This window comes from Chelonoidis abingdonii, chromosome 13 (assembly GCF_003597395.2).
Source record: "Chelonoidis abingdonii isolate Lonesome George chromosome 13, CheloAbing_2.0, whole genome shotgun sequence".
NCBI lineage: Eukaryota > Metazoa > Chordata > Testudines > Testudinidae > Chelonoidis > Chelonoidis abingdonii.
This window is the reverse complement of record NC_133781.1, coordinates 31,630,678-31,649,141: the sequence shown is the minus strand read 5'-3', so window position 1 is coordinate 31,649,141 and position 18,464 is coordinate 31,630,678. Positions and strand designations below refer to the sequence as shown.

The following is an 18,464-nucleotide window of genomic DNA, read 5'->3' as shown; positions in this document are numbered from 1 at the left end:
TAAGATTTTTGGGGCCAATGAGCAGGGCTCAGTGCTCTGGGCTCTCTTAGAAAGAAAGGAATGGAGCCACTCATGAGAAACGCCTGCGACAGCCCCACCACAACAACGCACAGCCAATAGTATAGAAGGTTGCTGGAAGATCTAAGAAAACCACCCTGGAGGAGATCATGGGAACTGCATTCAGCCAATCTGGATTACGTGGTGAGACCCAGATCAAAAAGAAATGGTCAAAAACATCTGGCTAGAAGCAGGCGAAAATGGCATTCCTGGTCACTGATGCCACTTGTGATTCCAGGAACAGCCATGATTCCAGAGGCATCCCCAACTGCAAACTGCTTAGACAAAGGATGAGTAAGTGCCATCAAAAACAGGGGCAGGAACCACCCGGTCATATGCTCCCCCAGTCCACTAGCATCACCTCCATGTTATTCAGCCCGGCATCAGACAGCTTGATCTCAGCCAGGCAGCTACAGTGGCTTGGCACAAAACCCACAAAGATGCCTCTCCATACAGCTCTGCTGAGACACACAGCTGGATATCTTTCACAGATGGATGACAACACTTGGCAATTTCTCCAGTGACATCACATGCATGTTCAACAGGAGGGTTGGCAAAACAGAACCATGCAGATGAGCATTTGCGTCAAACCTTCCCTTCTGCTCCCTCTCAGACAAACAAACAGAATCGTTTCAACAGGACTGCAGGGGATTAACAACTTTGGAGGCTACTCAACAGTCTTGGAGGCTGCTTGGACACCAGGCCACGGCCCAGTATTAGCAGCAGAACATCAACCAACAAGAGCAGCAGAGTCACTGCACCAGACCCAAACTGAAAGAGGCAAGGACTTCCAAGGAGTCCAGATGGTACCAGTTACCTTTGTCATAACCGCCTCTCTAAGCTTCCCCAGGAAGACGGACTCAGAGGCAGGGCAATAACTGGTGAGACTGCTAAGACAGGGCTTCTAGAGTAGCATTCTCTGAGGCAGGTTCTGCTCAGTTACACAGGTGCTGCCCTGCACACTCAAGGAGACCATTTGTATCTATTCTCCCATCTCCCCCTTGCTGTGCCATGTGTCACAGTCTCTCACTGGCCTTGTTTTCTTCACTCCTCTCTGTTATGTTATTTAAATCATGTCTTCGCATTTTCCTTACTCTCTCTCCCAAAACAGCACCTGAGCCCAGTAACGTGAGAGTCTACATTGAGTGTCAGCCCAGGAGGGCATGCCTGCCTTTGAGCTGGGGTGAGTCCCAGCTCCAGGAGACATCTCTGTGCTAGCTCTAATGGAACTGGTGGGCCAAAGCAAGGATGCAGTCATGGCAGCACAAGTATGGGAGAGGCAGCCGCCCTGAGGACATAGCTGCCAAACAGCCTAGGCCCCAGGGTGGCTGGCTGTCCTGCTCCTTGCGCCACTGCACTTACATTCTGTTTTCGTCGAGCTTGTGTGAATACGTCTCCTCGAGCTGGGACTCACCCTCAGCTTGATGTGCAGACCCCCCCATTCAGCTTGAAATGTGATTAAAAGAATTTGCCTCCTACTACTTAAAATGGCTTAAAACATCCTGGAGAACAGGTGCCATGGCACACTGCAGCCCAGGGAGATCAGGATGGGCACAGAGGCTGACAGCACCTGGAGCACGGCCAGTGAGCCTGTTTCCAATGCCACCACTATGCAGAGCAGTGAACTGGGGACCTTGGCTGTGCTAGGGACTCAGAGAACTAAACAGCCTTTGCAGAGCCCTCGGGCTGGGATGCTGGCACTTCTAAAGATGGTAAGGTGGCGAGTGGGGGAGGGAAGGAAGCACTAACTACAGCCAATTATACTATGTGAAATAAGCAGGAGATTACGCCCAGAGAGCCAAGAACCCCCTGCCCTCCACCCCGACAGCCCGATCTCATGGGAAATCCGAGAGGCAGACTCAGGGCAAGTCCACACTACAGTGCTACATTGGCGCAGCTGCATGCTGCTGTAGCACGTCTGGTGAAGACGCGCTATGTCGACGGGAGAGCGCTCTCTTGTTGGCATAATTGCTCCACCTTGGCGAGAAGCCGAAGCTGTGTCAGTGGGAGAGTGTCTCCTGTCAACATAGCACCATTGTGGACAGTGCAAAATGTGTGTTGCTCGGGAGGCAGTTTTTTCACACCCTTGAGCGATGTAAGTTAGATTGACTTGGGCCGTAGTGTGGACGTGCTCTGAAAGAGGGAGAAGGCAGTGTAAAAAGCCGGTGCCACCCCGCTGAGCTCCCAGAGGCCCCAGCCCCCAGGTAAGTGCAGGCACTCCTGGAGAAGGGCGGCCCTGGCAGACACAAGAATGCTGTCTGCTGCTCTTGTCTCAAGCCCATTTGCTTCTTCATCTTGTCACTTCATTCTCTCCTGAATGTGGCCAGACTGCCTGGCTTTAACCTCTGGCTGTCTGGCCTTGGAAGCTCCCAGGTCAGTTCACATGCCCTTTCAATACCTGCTCCCACTGTTCACGTGCCCCTCCTTTGTGCTCTATAGGACAAGCTACATTTCAAGTCTCTTGTCCAAGGCATTGAGGACAAGGCCTCGTCCACGTCCTTGCAGCTGCTCACTCGGCTGCTGCCTGAATACCACGGACTTATAACTGAGAGGCCTCTTTTCTTATTTCCAGCAGGACTTGCTGCCAGTCAAGCTGAGCTGTTTGAAAGGAGCATGGGAAACTCAGATGTGCTGGGTACAGATGAAGGAGGAATTTCCCAGCACCAGGCCAAACGAGCGGTAGCAGATGCCCTTTTCTCCAGGACACTCTCACCTTGGGCCACGTTCTCTAGGGTTCCACCCCTGGGTAAGTGCTTCTGGCGTTTCACCCACAGCACAAGCCTCTTCTAAGCAAAGCAAAGCAAACAACAAAGCAACTTCTCTTGAGCAGCCAAAGATTTGCTGCTTCTGTTAACTGTCCTCCACTCCTCTTCCAGAGAGTGATGTGAGGGGAGATTGGGTGGATCAGGTGCAGAAAGATTTCCTAGTGGAGGGAATATGCCTCTGAGCAGGACCTCCTGCTCCCCTGGCCTGTTACCTGGTGATCTGCAGAGAGCTCTCTGCTGAGTCTAAGAGTCACCAGGGCTGTGCTGGAGAAAGCTCCCAGTGAGTCTGGGGCTCAGATGGGGCAGATGCAGGAAAAGGCAGAACTTTGGGTCAGGATTTGTCCAGAAAGCTTTCCTAGCAGGGAGTAGGGAGGGATCACCATGCCTTTCACTAGTTGAATTCAAACCAGGAAGCTCTGCCCTCCTCAAGTTGCCCTTTCTGGGAGGGGGAAGACAGCTCTCATCTCCTTGCTCCTGGGGGCCTGTCTCCATCAGGCAAACACCTGATCCCTTCTGGCTGTATGGAAGCCAGGAAGCAGAGAGATTCTTGCTGGAAGAAGAAAACATCTCCCTGGCAGGCACCAGAGCTCCAGAAGCTGGAAGCAAACATAGTGTAAAACAAACCAGTCCCCAGCCCCCAGTAAAGAAAGGGGAAAATCCTGTGTTTGGTACCTACCCAGAAATACATCATCATGTCGGCAGCGGGGATGCGCAGCACCAGAGAGGAGCAATCGGGTGAGCTGGCCTAGCAGCGCAATGAGAGGGTGTGGGGTTCCCCTTCTGCTCCCCGCGCAGCTGGCTGAGGCGCCCCGCACTGTGCTCCCTCGCAGTTTCTCTGTCCCCGGTGCTGGTGGACGGCTTGGCAGCAATGCCCTATCGGCTCGGGTCCCTCGCCGGCACAGCGGGGTCACTCGCCACAGACCGCCATGCACGTCAGAGCTGGCCATCAGTGTCCATCATGCTGGCACTCAGCTGCTCGTGGTGCGAGGGTCGCAGAAAGGATTCCAACTTGGGCAGGGGAAGGAGCGAGCCCCCAGATCCCCAGCACGAGTCACAGCGCAAGGAAGGGTGGGGGTGAGGGGAGCTGATTCGATATTAAAAACAGGGGGAGGGACCAAAAAGAAATCCTCTTGGGTGTCCTTAGGAGAAAAAGGAAGAGAGGAAAAGCGAGCGAGGCTGGACCTGCTCCTCCTGCGGAGGTAGAGTCCAGCTGGCTGGGAGTGCAGGGGCTGCTGGACTCAGGCTGGGAGTGCAGCATGAGGAGCCAGGCTGAAGGACTAGGGGCCAAGTTGCAAGGTTTGTTGTGGGGGGCTGGACTGGCTGCTGGGGAAGGGAGGGGAATGTGTGGCGGGGAGAGCGAGCGCGTGCACGGCAGAGCTGGGAGTGTGGGCTCCTGCTCTGACACGCTGTGTAACGGATGTCCTGCCTCAGCATTTTTCAAGCTACCCTGTCAATAAGGGAATCGGCTGCTCTCACAATTAACCTGCGAGGTGCCAGCCAGCTCCGACTGCGCTTGCTCCCTGGCACGAGTGCTTTTTCCTTTCCTTTTCCTCTCCTGTTCCTGGGTCAGGCTCAGCCAGCGTTCCTGGCTGAGAGCCTGAGCTAGGCCCGGGTCATGGCTCCTCATAGGCCAGGATGGACTAGTGGCTGCCCCACCCCTCATTGCAGGAGCCCCCGGCCCTCTCGTTCTCATGGCTATGGCCTCAGTCACTTCTGCACAAGCCCCTTCCTCCAAGGCTTCTTAGGGAGTAAAAGTTCTTGGAATGATTATTATTGTCTGGCTTAGGGTAGCACCTCAAGGCCCCCTTGTGCTGGGCGCTGCACACAATGGGCAAGTCCTTGTCCCGAAGCACTTACAACCTAACTAGATCAGGCAGACGTGGGGTGGGAAGCAGGAAGAAAAAGCAGGAACAGCCTTGGGAGAGCCTGATCCCGGAGGCTGGGGGCACCAGAGATTAGTGAGCCTAAAGAAGGGAAGGGGCAACCCTTGAACAATGCTTTACTCTGGGATCTTAAACTGCCATAATGCCCGGGGCGAACCAAGGGGGGCTGAGTTCAAAGGGCTGCCCACAGCCACAGAGTACAAGGCAGAGCTGGGAACCCAGGCAAAGCATGCATCTGCCCCCGGCGTGTGCTGTAAGCCCAGGTTAGCCCTGCCGCTCGGACTCCGTTACTGTAACCCAATCGCTCATTCACCTGCCCTGGGCGTGTGCTGTGGGCAGCCCAGGATAGCCCTGCTGCTCAGACTCCATTACCGTAACCCAATCACTCATTCATCTGCCTTGGATGTGTGCTGTCAGCCCAGGTTATCCCTGCCGCTCAGACTCCGTCACTGCACCCCAGTCGCTCATTCACCTGCCCTGGGCATGTGCTGTGATCCCAGGTTAGCCTTGCCGCTTGGACTCCGTCACTGCACCCCAATCGCTCATTCACCTGCCCCAGGCGTGTGCTGTGAGCCAGGTTAGCCTTGCCGCTTGGACTCCGTCACTGCAACCCAATCGCTCATTCACCTGCCCTGGGCGTGTGCTGTGGACAGCCCAGGATAGCCCTGCTGCTCAGACTCCGTTACCGTAACCCAATCACTCATTCAACTGCCTTGGATGTGTGCTGTGAGCCCGGGTTATCCCTGCCGCTCGGACTCCGTCACTGCACCCCAATCGCTCATTCACCTGCCCTGGGCGTGTGCTGTGAGCCCGGGTTATTTCTGCCGCTCGGACTCCGTCACTGCACTTGCTTGCTCATTCACCTGCCCCGGGCGTGGCTGTGAACCCGGGTTATTTCTGCCGCTCGGACTCCGTCACTGCACCCAGTCGCTCATTCACTTGCCCCGGGCGTGTCCTGTGGGCAGCCCAGGTTAGCCCTGCCACTTGGACTCCGTCACTGCAACCCAATCGCTCATTCACCTGCCCCAGGTGTGTGCTGTGGGCAGCCCAGCCTTGTCGCTCAGCCATTTCTAAGTCCAGGCAATGGCTAGAGGTCAGCAGCTTTGCCCCCCCAGTGACTTGTGAGGGAGAGGCACTGGTTAGGCTGGGGGCACGCAGTGGCAAAGGAATGGGCTTGCTCTGGCCAGAGGGGTGCAAACAGATGTCCCTAGAGCCATCCCGAAGCACATCGGTTCTCCTTCGGGATGGCTCTAGGGACATTCTGACGAACTGAGGGGCAGGACGACTGGGAGCATCCAGCTGCACTGGGGACTTGACAAGGTCTCTCTGTGTTAGCTTTTCATATTGCACAGGGCTCTTGTAGGATAGGCCAGGGAAGGGCAGAATCACGACATTCTAGCTCTGCTGCCAAGGGGCTATTACAAGAATATAATCATCCCATGCTGTGCTTCTACAGCTCCTGCGTGCTGCTCTGCCCCCGACCATTCCTGCAACTCCACTCCAAGCCAGAGATGGGCCTGGACCCCAGGAATGCCCTGCTGCCCCAGTGAGAGGCTCTGGAGAGTTACCACATGCCTGCCTGAGCCTTACTGCTGCCCCGTTTCTCCGGAGGAGGACAAATCCCTGCTATGGCTCACGCGCCGTCCCGCAGAGGAAAGAAGCAGAATCCTCAGGGTAAGATAAACAATCCCTGCATGGAGCAGGTCCTGGGCAGGCTCCAGCCGAGGCAACGGGTGCAGCAGCTCTGTCAGACACTAAATCTCCCGTCCTCCGAGGGACCCGCTGTGCCGCGGAGAGCTGAGCCAGACACAGGAGCAAGCAAAGAAATAAGAGCAAGGGAAGGTGAAGGCGTGTGAGGGCTGGAAGATAGTTCTGTGGGGCCCTGCTGGCGCTGACAGCCCCCCCCAGCACATAATCACATTCAAAACAGAGCTGGTGTGAGGCAGTTCTCCTCCAGCACAGCAATAAAAGAAAACAACACGCTTAATAATTCAGCATCAGGAGAGGGTGATCACCGCGGCAGGCCGGGAAAAGAACCCAGGCTTTCACTCAGTCCTACCTTGGTGTCCAAGGCCTCCCCCGCTCCCCTCCAGAGCCCTGCAAGCACAGCCCCACCCCTTGCCTCGGGGAGCGAGTCCAACTGCTGCTCCCCCCACCACACACACACACAAACTGAGGAGGCCATAGGACGGCCTAGATATAAACCTCTCTCCCCTTAACAAGACTTCCCAGGTCAGAAAGGGAGATTTGGTGCTGTCCTGCTGGGGAGAAGAGGCTAAGACACAGGCAGGTCACTGTTTGGCTGTGTGTTTCTCTCTTTTCCTAGCTATCCCATGGCCAGCATTACCAGCAGGGATTTGCCTCCCCTTCCTGTCTAAGCTGTGTGATGTTGAACAGGGAGGTAGCTGGCTCTCAGTCAGCATTAGAAGGGATCCCTGGGTATGACTCTACATCACTTTGGGACCCTTTGACACAAATCACCATAATAAACTTGACCACAAAACCACTGTTAGTTCCTGTTTGACAGCGTTTCCCTTGCTGTTCCCAACTCAGTTTGTGCCTTGCCCTGCCCAGGCTCTCCTGCTGCTCCCTCTTTTCGAGGTAGGGCATTATGGAGCCGTGGAATCAATGACAATCTCCCCAATCCAGCATCCTGACTTCTCTACAGGAAGAAACAGGCCAGATGCCTTGTGCTGGGAACCTAGCACATCTCAGCAGGTACGGGCTAGACCTGTGCTTGGATGCAAGATCTCGGTAATTTAATAGGTAGTGCTCTTCACATGTGAGCAATCCTGGACCTGTATCCCAGAATAGCCCTAGAGGGATACTGAGCAGCAAAAGATTGAATTGTGGCCGAGACAGAGACCAGACCAGCACTTACTAAGAGCCACGTATTCTACAAAGGAGACCCACTGGTGCATGCCACATTGCATACCTATCTTTGTGGGACTAGTCTGCTTAGACAGACAGGAATTGGGTATATGCGCATGCAAATATCTGAACAAGAATGGCCGTACTGAGTCAGACCAAAGGTCCATCTAGCCCACTGTCCTGCCTGCCAACAGTGGCCAATGCCAGGTGCCCCAGAGGGAGTGAACCTAACAGGTAATGATCAAGTGATCTCTCTCCTGCCATCCATCTCCACCCTCTGACAAACAGAAGCTAGGGACACCATTCCTTACCCATCCTGGCTAATAGCCATTAATGGACTTAACCTCCATGGATTTATCCAGTTCTCTTTTAAACCCTGTTCTAGTCCTGGCCTTCATCTAAGCATCTAAACACCTGATGTGTGCGCAGAACTCCACTTTTTAAAGCTTTTTTTTTGCAACTCTAAAAATCTGCCCCTAAAAATCTCCTGGCAATTTTTGCTAGTGTCGTGAACTCTAAAGTCAAGCAAACATCCTGCCTTCCCTCAATTCCCTCTGTTACATTTGTTGTTTTGAAATGTTGTTGTTGTAGAAATGGCTAGTACATTCCACCCCAGAGATGGCTACATTTGAGGGATGAGGGGAGAGATTGGTGAGTATACTGCTTGCACAGTTTAGGGTCCCTTGGCACAAAGGGCACTATATCAATGTAGATGAGTGTTATTTATAGACACAGCTGAATTGGGCTAAGAATCTTCCCAGTACGGGAAATCGGAGGAGGCAGGACAATCACGCTCATGGTTAGTGGGTTTTAACCACCAGCCTACAAGACCTGAAAGTTGGCTTTCACATGGGAGCTCTCTTAGAAATGCACTTCTGCAAAAGGTCCAGCCACTGAAGCCATTCTCTGAGTAACTGTGCTGGAGCTCCTTATTGCATCAGGCTCTGAGCAGATTTGGGAACTATCCTTGCAGGGTGGCGTGGGGAATGATTGCTCAGGGGACTGGGAACAGGAGTGGGACCCAGGTCACTGGCTCAGACCTGCCCCAGGCCAGGACAGCCAAACAGTGTTCGCCTCTGATACACGTGACACCACTTGGGGTGAGAACATTCTTCCCATGGGGGAGGCGTCTACTTCACAACACTGTCATTGACCTGTGTCTGAGCAAAGAATGGGCTGGAGAGGCTGACATGTGGGGAGGTCCGGGTGCTCTGCCTGCTTGAGGGTATATTAGGGCTGCCCGTCTGGATGTTAATGAGCCGGTGCCTTGACCCTGCCTGTCAGCACTGCTAAGCCCTTCTTCCAGCCCTGTCTTCATTAGAAATTGTGCTTGTCACTGGAGCCAACGTCCGCTTTCGTTGCCTCACTCATTTCTTTTTTTGAAGCCGGTTATACTTTTGGCCTTCAAAGCATCCCCTGGCAACAGTTCCATAGGTTAACTGTGTCTTGTATGAACAAGTACTTTCTTATGGTTGTTTTAAACCTGCTGCCTATTAATTTCATCAGGTGACCCCTGGTTCTTGTGCCACCTCTTTTCCAAATTGAACAAGTCTCCATTTTTTAAATTTCTCCTTCTATGAAGCTGTTCCAGACCACTGATCATTTTTGTTGCCCTTCTCTGAACCTTTTCCAGTTCCAATAGATCTTTTTTGAGATGGAGCGATCACATCTGCACGCAGTTTTCAAGGAGTGGACGTACCATGGATTTATATAGAGGCAATGTGATATTTTCTGTCTTCTTATCTGTCCCTTTCTTAATGATTCCCAACATTCTGTTCGCTTTGTTGACTGCTGCTGCTCATTGAGTGGATGTTTCCAGAGAACTATCCACGGTGACTCCCAGATCTCTTTCTTGAGTGGTAACAGCTAATTTAGACTCCATCATTTTGTATATATAGTTGGGATTATGTTTGCCAATATTCATTGCTTTGCATTTATCACCCACTTTAGTGATATCCTTTTGTAACTCTTGCAGTGAGTCTGCTTTGGACTTAACTATCTTGAGTAATTTTGTATCATCTGCAGACTTTGCCACCTCACTGTTTACCCCTTTTTCCAGATCATTTATGAATATGTTGAACAGCACTGGTCCCAGTGCAGATCCTTGGGGATACCACTAGCTACTTCTCTCCATTCTGAAAACTGACCATTTATTCCTACCTTTTGTTTCCTGCCTTGTAACCAGTTACTGATCCATGAGAGGACCTTCCCTCTTATCCCATGACTGCTTACTTTGCTTACGAGCCTTTGCTGAGGGACCTTGTCAAAGGCTTTCTGAAATTCCAAGTACATTATATTCACTAGATCACCCTTGTCCACATGCTTGTTAATCCACTCAAAGAATTCTAATAGATTGGTGAGGCATAACTACCCTGTACAAAAGTGATGTTGACTCTTCATGTTGAACCCAAATTGTATTCATCTATGTGTCTGATAATTCTATAGTTTCAACCAGTTTGCCTGGTACTGAAGTTAGCTTACTGGCCTGTAATTGCCAGCATCACCTCTGGAGCCTTTTTTAAAAATTAGCATCACATTAGCTACCCACCCTCACGTAGTATAGAAGCTGATTTAAGTGATAGGTTACATACTACTGGGTACACAAAGCAGGGGCCTCCCTGAAAAGCAGACATTGCCCCAGCGCTGAGCTTGATGAAGATATACGATATCCCCACTTCTCCAGTGCTCTAAACAAATCCCTGCACAGCTCATTCTCGATAGCTGTACACAGCACAAAGAGTCAGCAATGTCAGCAGGCACAAAGAAACTCATGGGCACAACATCCCTAACCCATGCCAGCTGCCAAGCCTCCTCTCCAGAGACCCATCCCCCAGTTAGCTCCCTGCACTGGCATGCACCATTCAAGAAAGTCTCAGCCTCCTGCCACTGGCTGGAGCCATGGAAAGCTACTTGTCTACATCCAGCAGCAGTGACAGACAGAAGGGAACCGAGCAGGCCATCCACCTTGCTTTCCCCAACTGGCAGATCCCCAGTCCACACGTGTGATCCAGCTGCTTAACCCATAAACTGTGGAGCAACGGGGTGGATTGTGCCAGTGAAGCGCAGACACAGCAGCTAGTATCAGCCCAACACAGCTGGCCTGGCGATCAGAGTGCACTGGCACATGCCGCACAGAGGAGCAATTGGGGACCCCAGATGTAGCCTGAGACACAAAAACATTCTTTTCTCTCAATGTCTATTCAGAAAAGGAAAGTGTCTTTGTACCTTTTATTCAGCCAAGTTTCCCCTGTGGTGCTCACGCTGGACTCTCTAAGAAAAGAAAGAAAGAAAGAAAGAAGAATTAAAATCAATGATCATTATCGCTAACTTGCTTACAGTCAATGCCATTTTCTCATTGACTGGCAAAAATTTTTGAATACATAGTATTATCTCCCTAGGAGATCCGGGAAACCTGCCCTGGTTAAAAGCTTGCTGCTCTCCACATTTCAAATAAAGGGTGAATGAGACATTTTAGTTCTTTCTAAAGAACACCAAGGAACCAGCAGTCAGATTGCTCAGCTTCATTCCTGGGCCGGCTGAAGTCCATGCTATATGGGCACATTCCATGTCATATATTTCACTACCAGAAGCAGCATCTTCTCAGTCTAGTTTTTGGTGGATTTTCGCACTCACAGCAGTGAGGGGCTGAAAGAACTATGTGGAGCCAGATGTAATGCAGATTGGTGCTGCATGTCTCCCATTTGTCACTTCCAGCCTGGTCTGCGAGTCCAGAGCCCCCAGCCTATGCTACTAACACACCTTAAGCCTGACTTGCAGCACTTGCACCTACCATGCTCTATTCTGGCCTTCCCATAGCTCTGCAAATGCACTTCAGTCTCTCCCCACAGCCCTCTCTCCCCATACTAGTTCTGTACAGTACTGTCTGCTGGTTTAAAAGTTAAGATGTGCTTAATAGCAGCCAGACTGGATCAGACCAATGGTCCATTAGCCAGTATCCTGCCTGCCAACAGTGGCCAATGCCAGGTGCCCCAGAGGGAATGAACAGAACAGGGAATCACCAAGTGATCCATCCCCTGTAGCCCATTCCCAGTTCTGGCGAACAGAGGCTAGGGACACCATCCCTGCCCATTCTGGCTAATAGCCATGGATGGACCGATCCCTAATGAACTTATCTAGTACTTTATGAACCCTGTTATAGTCTTGGCCTTCACAGAATCTTCTAGCAAGGAGTTCCACAGGTTGACTGTGCATTGTGTGAAGAAATACTTCCTTCAGTTTGTTTTAAACCTGCTGCCCGTTAATTTCATGTGGTGACCCCTAGTTCTTGTGCTATGAGGAGTAAATAACACTTCCTTATTTACTTTCTCCATACTAGTCATCCTATCCCCCTTAGTCTCTTTTCCAAGCTGAAAAGCCCCAGTCTTCTTAATCTCTCCTCATATGGAAGCTGTTCCATACCCATAATCATTTCTGTTGCCCTTTTCTGAACTTTTTGCAATTCCAATATATATTTTTTGAGATGGGGAGATCACATCTGCACGCAGTATTCAAGATGTGGGTGTACCATGGATTTATATAGTGTCAATAAGATATTTTCTGTCTTACTATATATCCTTTTTTTTAATGATTCTTAACATTGTTCACTTTTTTGAGCGCATAAGAAAAGTGGGGACAGAACATGCTCCAGAAGGGAGGAGTTGTATGGTTTGCTGCTTCATGGGTATATAAGTACAGAATGTAGCCATTCTGCAGCGCTGCCAATGCCCCTCAGCCCAGACCCACAGCATCCCCAGTACTCTACTGGTCTGTACTGGTCCCAACACAGTGCTGCCAATGCCCCTCAGCCCAGACCCACAGCACCCACAGCCTCTGCACTGGCTGGGTCCCACCATAGCTCTGCCAATGCCCTTCAGTCCCCCCACCCCCAATCATGAGATTTTAGAAGTAAAAAAGGTGAGGTCTTTCTGTGCCTTCTGGCTTTTGAGCCCTTAGGGGTCACATTTTGCAGCTTGCTAGAAAACTAAAGCTGAGGTTCTCACATAAACACCTCACTCCAGAAGCAGGTGCTTTGAGGAGAACACCTCCATTGGGAGACTTGCAATACAGTCACAAGATCAACCACACAGTACTTCAAGCTAGAGAGCGGGGAAGGGCTGTGAGCAGGGAGAGGAGGCCAGAAGAGAAAGGAAATGGATTCAGGTAGGTGCGTGCCTGACAGCTGCCATCTTGCTCAACATCTAGGACTGAGCTGGTGACCTGCAGAGCAGAAAGCCTGGCGTGAGAAAGGATCCATGTTCACTACCTAGTGACTACAGGAGACTCCCGTTCTCTATGAGTTGGGTACAGAGGGTGCCACAGGGCACTAGCCAGTGAGTGACACATGGAGAGCCAAGGGCTGAAGCACTGTGCGGGCTCACACTGGGATTGCTCCAGGACTACGTGCTGCACCAGGGATGACTACTTAGATCCACTCTAGAACTTTGGCCCCACAGATTATCCGAATGTGCATACGCCCTGTATGGATCATGCGGAGGGCTCCCCTGTTGCGCTAGAGGAATGGAAGTGATTTCCAGGCACTTCTGTTAGCAAACAGGGCTAATTCTTCAGTCCCAACAGCAAGATGAATCAATTATGGAATTCCTGCTCAAATGAAGTCAGGATTCATGGAGGAACACAGCCATTAGGCTGGCTGACTTCATTACCCGGGGCTCTCCATAGCCCTATTAGGTAAAAACCTCCTCTGAAAAGCTCTAACCAGCTAGACACCTTCGCCATCTTCCTCCTTCCCAGCACAGCCCGCCAGTAAAACATGAATCAAAAGTACAGGTTTCAGATACAGCCGGGTTAGTCTGTATCCGCCGAAAATAGGAGCACTTGTGGCACCTTAAGACTAACACATTTTATTGGCAATACGTTTGCGTGGGCTAACAGCCCACTTCATCAGATGCCATGCATGGAATACAGTAAGGAAAGATCATCTATACACACCAGAGACACATGAAAACAACGGTTACCATACACGCTCTAACGAGAGTGATCATCTATAGTGAAGCTATTACCACGAAGCGAGACGAACGAAATTTTGTAGTGGTAATCAAAAATAGTCCATTTGCAGCAGATTGACAAGAAGGTTGAGAAACAAGTGCACAAACGGGAACTTCTTAAGTTGTCTGAACAACTGGTTGGTGCCCTCATGCCCATGGCAAGTTCTAAGTTATCTGTGGGTGCGATTAAGGTGTGTGTGATTGCTTACAGAGGAAGCGGGGCCAGTTGCCCTAAATGCTCGGCACTGCTGCCTTAAGCAACTGATGCCGTGGCTCCTCCTCTGCAAGGTCCAGCTGAAAGTGTTGTGAGACAAAGGGTCACGTGACCTCTGGCCCAGTAAAGCGAGCTGAGCATGAGAGGACGGAGGGCTGAGGAGGTTAGTCGTGAAGCTGCCGGGGGAGCTAAGAGTTGAAGCTGCAGATCCTAGGGGTCTGGGCTCAACTGTCCCCACCCCCTCCGCCCCATGAATGAACCGCCTGAGAGGTCTGGTTCGCTCTTACCTACAAGCTCTGTTGTAGACCCTGTTCCTGTGCATCGAAGTAAACCTTCTGTTTTGCTGGGCCTAAGATCAGTCGTACTGACTGCAAAGTGGGGGTGCGAGAACCCTGGTTGGGCCCCAGGGACCCCCGCCGTGAGGTGGGCTCTGCTGTGAACACACGAGGGCAGAGTGATGGCTGAATTTGCTCCAAGGAGAGACCCAGGAGGGATCGTGAGCTCTTGCCTCTGAACAAGTGTCCTGCTCGAGAGAGAGAGAGGCCTCTCCCGAGGTCACGCTGCTTGGGAGCAGTCCAGAGCATCACCCGGGGACTGCGTGAACAGACTGGTGCTGCGGAGGAGATCACTGCACCGGGATGGGCGCTTCCGCAGGTAAGTGACTGGGGAGCAGTGAAAACAGAGGAGGATAATGAGGACCATGCTATAAGCTGAGAGAGTGGTAGGGAACGGTGGCAGGCAGTAACCTCAAAGTGGTGGGAGTGGGGTTACAAGCTCAAGGACGATGTTTTTAACAGTAAATCCTGAATAGATAATCGCTTAACCCATATCTGCCTCGCCTACCATGCAACTTTTTGCAATTCCAATATATATTTTTTGAGATGGGGAGATCACATCTGCACGCAGTATTCAAGATGTGGGTGTACCATGGATTTATATAGTGTCAATAAGATATTTTCTGTCTTACTATATATCCTTTTTTTTAATGATTCTTAACATTGTTCACTTTTTTGAGCGCATAAGAAAAGTGGGGACAGAACATGCTCCAGAAGGGAGGAGTTGTATGGTTTGCTGCTTCATGGGTATATAAGTACAGAATGTAGCCATTCTGCAGCGCTGCCAATGCCCCTCAGCCCAGACCCACAGCATCCCCAGTACTCTACTGGTCTGTACTGGTCCCAACACAGTGCTGCCAATGCCCCTCAGCCCAGACCCACAGCACCCACAGCCTCTGCACTGGCTGGGTCCCACCATAGCTCTGCCAATGCCCTTCAGTCCCCCCACCCCCAATCATGAGATTTTAGAAGTAAAAAAGGTGAGGTCTTTCTGTGCCTTCTGGCTTTTGAGCCCTTAGGGGTCACATTTTGCAGCTTGCTAGAAAACTAAAGCTGAGGTTCTCACATAAACACCTCACTCCAGAAGCAGGTGCTTTGAGGAGAACACCTCCATTGGGAGACTTGCAATACAGTCACAAGATCAACCACACAGTACTTCAAGCTAGAGAGCGGGGAAGGGCTGTGAGCAGGGAGAGGAGGCCAGAAGAGAAAGGAAATGGATTCAGGTAGGTGCGTGCCTGACAGCTGCCATCTTGCTCAACATCTAGGACTGAGCTGGTGACCTGCAGAGCAGAAAGCCTGGCGTGAGAAAGGATCCATGTTCACTATCTAGTGACTACAGGAGACTCCCGTTCTCTATGAGTTGGGTACAGAGGGTGCCACAGGGCACTAGCCAGTGAGTGACACATGGAGAGCCAAGGGCTGAAGCACTGTGCGGGCTCACACTGGGATTGCTCCAGGACTACGTGCTGCACCAGGGATGACTACTTAGATCCACTCTAGAACTTTGGCCCCACAGATTATCCGAATGTGCATACGCCCTGTATGGATCATGCGGAGGGCTCCCCTGTTGCGCTAGAGGAATGGAAGTGATTTCCAGGCACTTCTGTTAGCAAACAGGGCTTTCAGTCGCACAGCAGGATAATCAATTATGGTAATTCCTGCCTCAATGAATCAGATTCATGGAGGAACACAGCTCATTAGGCTGGGGCTGACTTCCATTAGCCCGGGGCTGACTTCCATTAGCCCTCTTAGGATAAAACCCCTCTGAAAAGCTCTAACCCAGCTAGACACCTTCGCCATCTTCCTCCTTCCCAGCACAGCCCGCCAGTAACATGACAAAGTCAGGTTTCAGAGTAGCAGCCGGGTTAGTCTGTATCCGCAGAAAGAATAGGAGCACTTGTGGCACCTTAGAGACTAACACATTTATTTGAGCATAAGTGTTCGTGGGCTACAGCCCACTTCATCAGATGCATGCAGTGGAAAATCGTAGGTAAGATCTCTCTTACACAGAGACATGAAACAATGGGTGTTACATACCGCTCTAAGAGAGTGATCAGCTAAGGGAGCTTATTACAGCAGGACGGAAAATTTCTGTGTTGGTAATCCAATAATAGTCATTTTGCAGCAGTGACAGAAGGTTGTGAGACGTACACTGGACTGTTCTTATGTTTTGCTCTGAACATGTGTTTGGTTGCCTCCGTGTCCCCATGGGCAGTTCTTAAGTATCTTTGGTGGTGGATTAGGGTGTGTGATTGCTGACAGAGGAAGGGGCCAGTGCCCCTTTAAATGCGGGGCACTCTTGCTTAGCAATCTTGATGGGCCTGGCCTCCTCTGCAATGGTGCCAGTTGAGTGTGGAGACAAAGGGATCAGGTGACTTTGGCCCAGGAAAGGAGCTGGCAGAGAGGAGGGGTGGAGCGGTTGTCTGGAGCTCCTGGGACAAAGAGTGAGGTGCAGACTAGTGGGTCTGGTCTCTATGCCCCCCCCCGCCCAGGAATGAACCCGGCGATGGGTCTTGGTTCGCTGTACCTACAACGCATCTGTTTTAGCCTGTTCTGTCATCCGATAAACCTCTGTTTTTGCTGGCTAGAGTCACGTCTACTTGCAAATGTGGGGTGCAGAACCTGTGCGTTCCCGGGCCCGCCTGGGTGGGCTCGCTTGTGGGAGCACACGGAGGGGCAGAGGTGCTGATATGCTCCAAGGAAGAGACAGGAGGTGAAGACCGTAGTGAGCTTCTTAGCCTGAACAGTCGTGCTCCGAGGGAGGGAGCTCCCCAGAGTCTGCTCGGCTTTGTGGAGCAGTATTCCAGAGCATCAACCCGGGGACTCGTGACAATGTTGCAGCGAGAGACACTGACCGTGGATGGCGCTTCCTGCGTAAGTGACTGGGGAGAGTAACAGAGGAGGTGATATGAGGACTCGCTGTTGCTGAGGCTGATGAGGAACGGGGTTCGGGGCAGTTAACCTCTGAAGTGTGTGACCGCGAGAGGACTGTTGGTAAGTTACAGGGTCCCCTTGAGGAATTTGCAGCGACGGCCAGTCTGGGCGCGGAGGAGCTTGGCCGTCGACCGCTGGGAGAGGAGGATTTTGCAGTAGCAGGGTTTCCCCTGGGGATTGCAGGAGCAGTCCAGGGCAGAGGAGTCTGCAGCCTCGACCTGGCAAAGAGGTGTGTGATCGGAAGGTGCTGGCACACCAGGGTAGTTCTCTGGACATACCTATGGGGGAGCCTAAAGAGGCACACAGGCCTGTGGTCAGAGCCACTTGGGGAACTGTAGTGCATGGTCCTAATCACCACTCTTAAGAAGGACTTGTGATCCTCGTGCACAAAGAGAGACGTTACGCATGGGGAAGTTCACCAATGGCCAGGTTATCGTGCAGTTGGGGAGGGGACCGCTCTGAGGAAGCAGATTCCTGACCATGATGGACTACAATGAGGTCTGGGAGCAGCTGAGCGCGCCAGGCATCCCGAGAAGTCTGTTCCAAACCAGACAAGGGTTTTCCGATTTGGTGTTCCCCATCAGGGGGATCGGAGCTGTTATTGGGCATTGGTTAGCAGAGCCTGAGAGAGCGAGAGGACCAGTGAGAGAGAGCAAGGGCTGTGGAAAAGCCATGCAGGGAGCAGCAGCGCACGGACTGGTGATTGGTGGTTGGAGAGACTATAGGGGTGCTGCCCAGGGGGTGTCAGTGGGGAAACACCGCCTGCCAGGGCAGCGTTGGCCTGGACAGAGCATGACTGGTGGTGGTGCAGCCGCAGATGCTGAGTCGGATGTGGGACCTGGGTGAAAGGGTCCTGGGGTGAGCTCCTTCACCCTGCCTATGGCCCGGATCCCTCTCCAGAACAGGAGGGGTCGGACTGGTGGTCATTGGTGGTTCTCAGGATATCGGCTGGGAGGCCCTGTTGGGGGGTGATGTCTCCCTTTGGGACAGGATCCCGGCCCTGCTCCTGTTACTTGCCGAGGGTTTGATTTAAATCAGGGAACCAATTGGTGGGATGGGAACATTGGATCATATAATTGCAAATGACACTTGTGGCAGTGGGGGAGGGCTGCTGGTCCTCAGGATACCTGACCTACTGTACCGCCCCCTGGGACTGGGGGGGGAGAGTGTTTCCCCGCCCCCTGCAACCGGAGAGGGGGCTCCACTGGCTCTGATCCTATGTGGACAGAAGCATGAGAGTCGCTGCCTGCCCCCACTGGGAGCAGCTCAGCAGCGTCGGCACGGAGGGGAGCTTGAGCCCACGCTGAGTGGTGGCACAGGCAAGGCAGGTCAGTGTCCACCGGTTTGCCTGGTCAGACGTTGCTGTCTGGGAATATGATTATTACAATCTCTCTCTT

At 52.0% G+C, this 18,464-nt stretch overlaps 1 protein-coding gene across 12 annotated transcripts in view; it reads right to left on the bottom strand.

Annotated features, from left to right (window-relative positions):
• Window positions 1-18,464, bottom strand: part of RBFOX3 (RNA binding fox-1 homolog 3) — a 408,389-nt gene that overhangs the window by 120,175 nt on the left and 269,750 nt on the right. For 6 of the 12 annotated variants that reach the window (XM_075071916.1, XM_075071917.1, XM_075071914.1 and 3 more), the window contains 2 exons: window positions 10,802-10,846; window positions 3,499-3,961 (listed from right to left, as the gene is read on the bottom strand). In XM_075071916.1, coding sequence (XP_074928017.1) covers window positions 3,499-3,516 — 18 coding nt within the window. In that variant the 5' untranslated portion in view covers window positions 3,517-3,961; window positions 10,802-10,846. Of the gene's footprint in view, window positions 1-3,498; window positions 3,962-10,540; window positions 10,604-10,801; window positions 10,847-18,464 lie in introns of all 12 variants that reach the window. The other 6 variants (XM_075071923.1, XM_075071924.1, XM_075071925.1 and 3 more) reach the window with 2 other exon arrangements.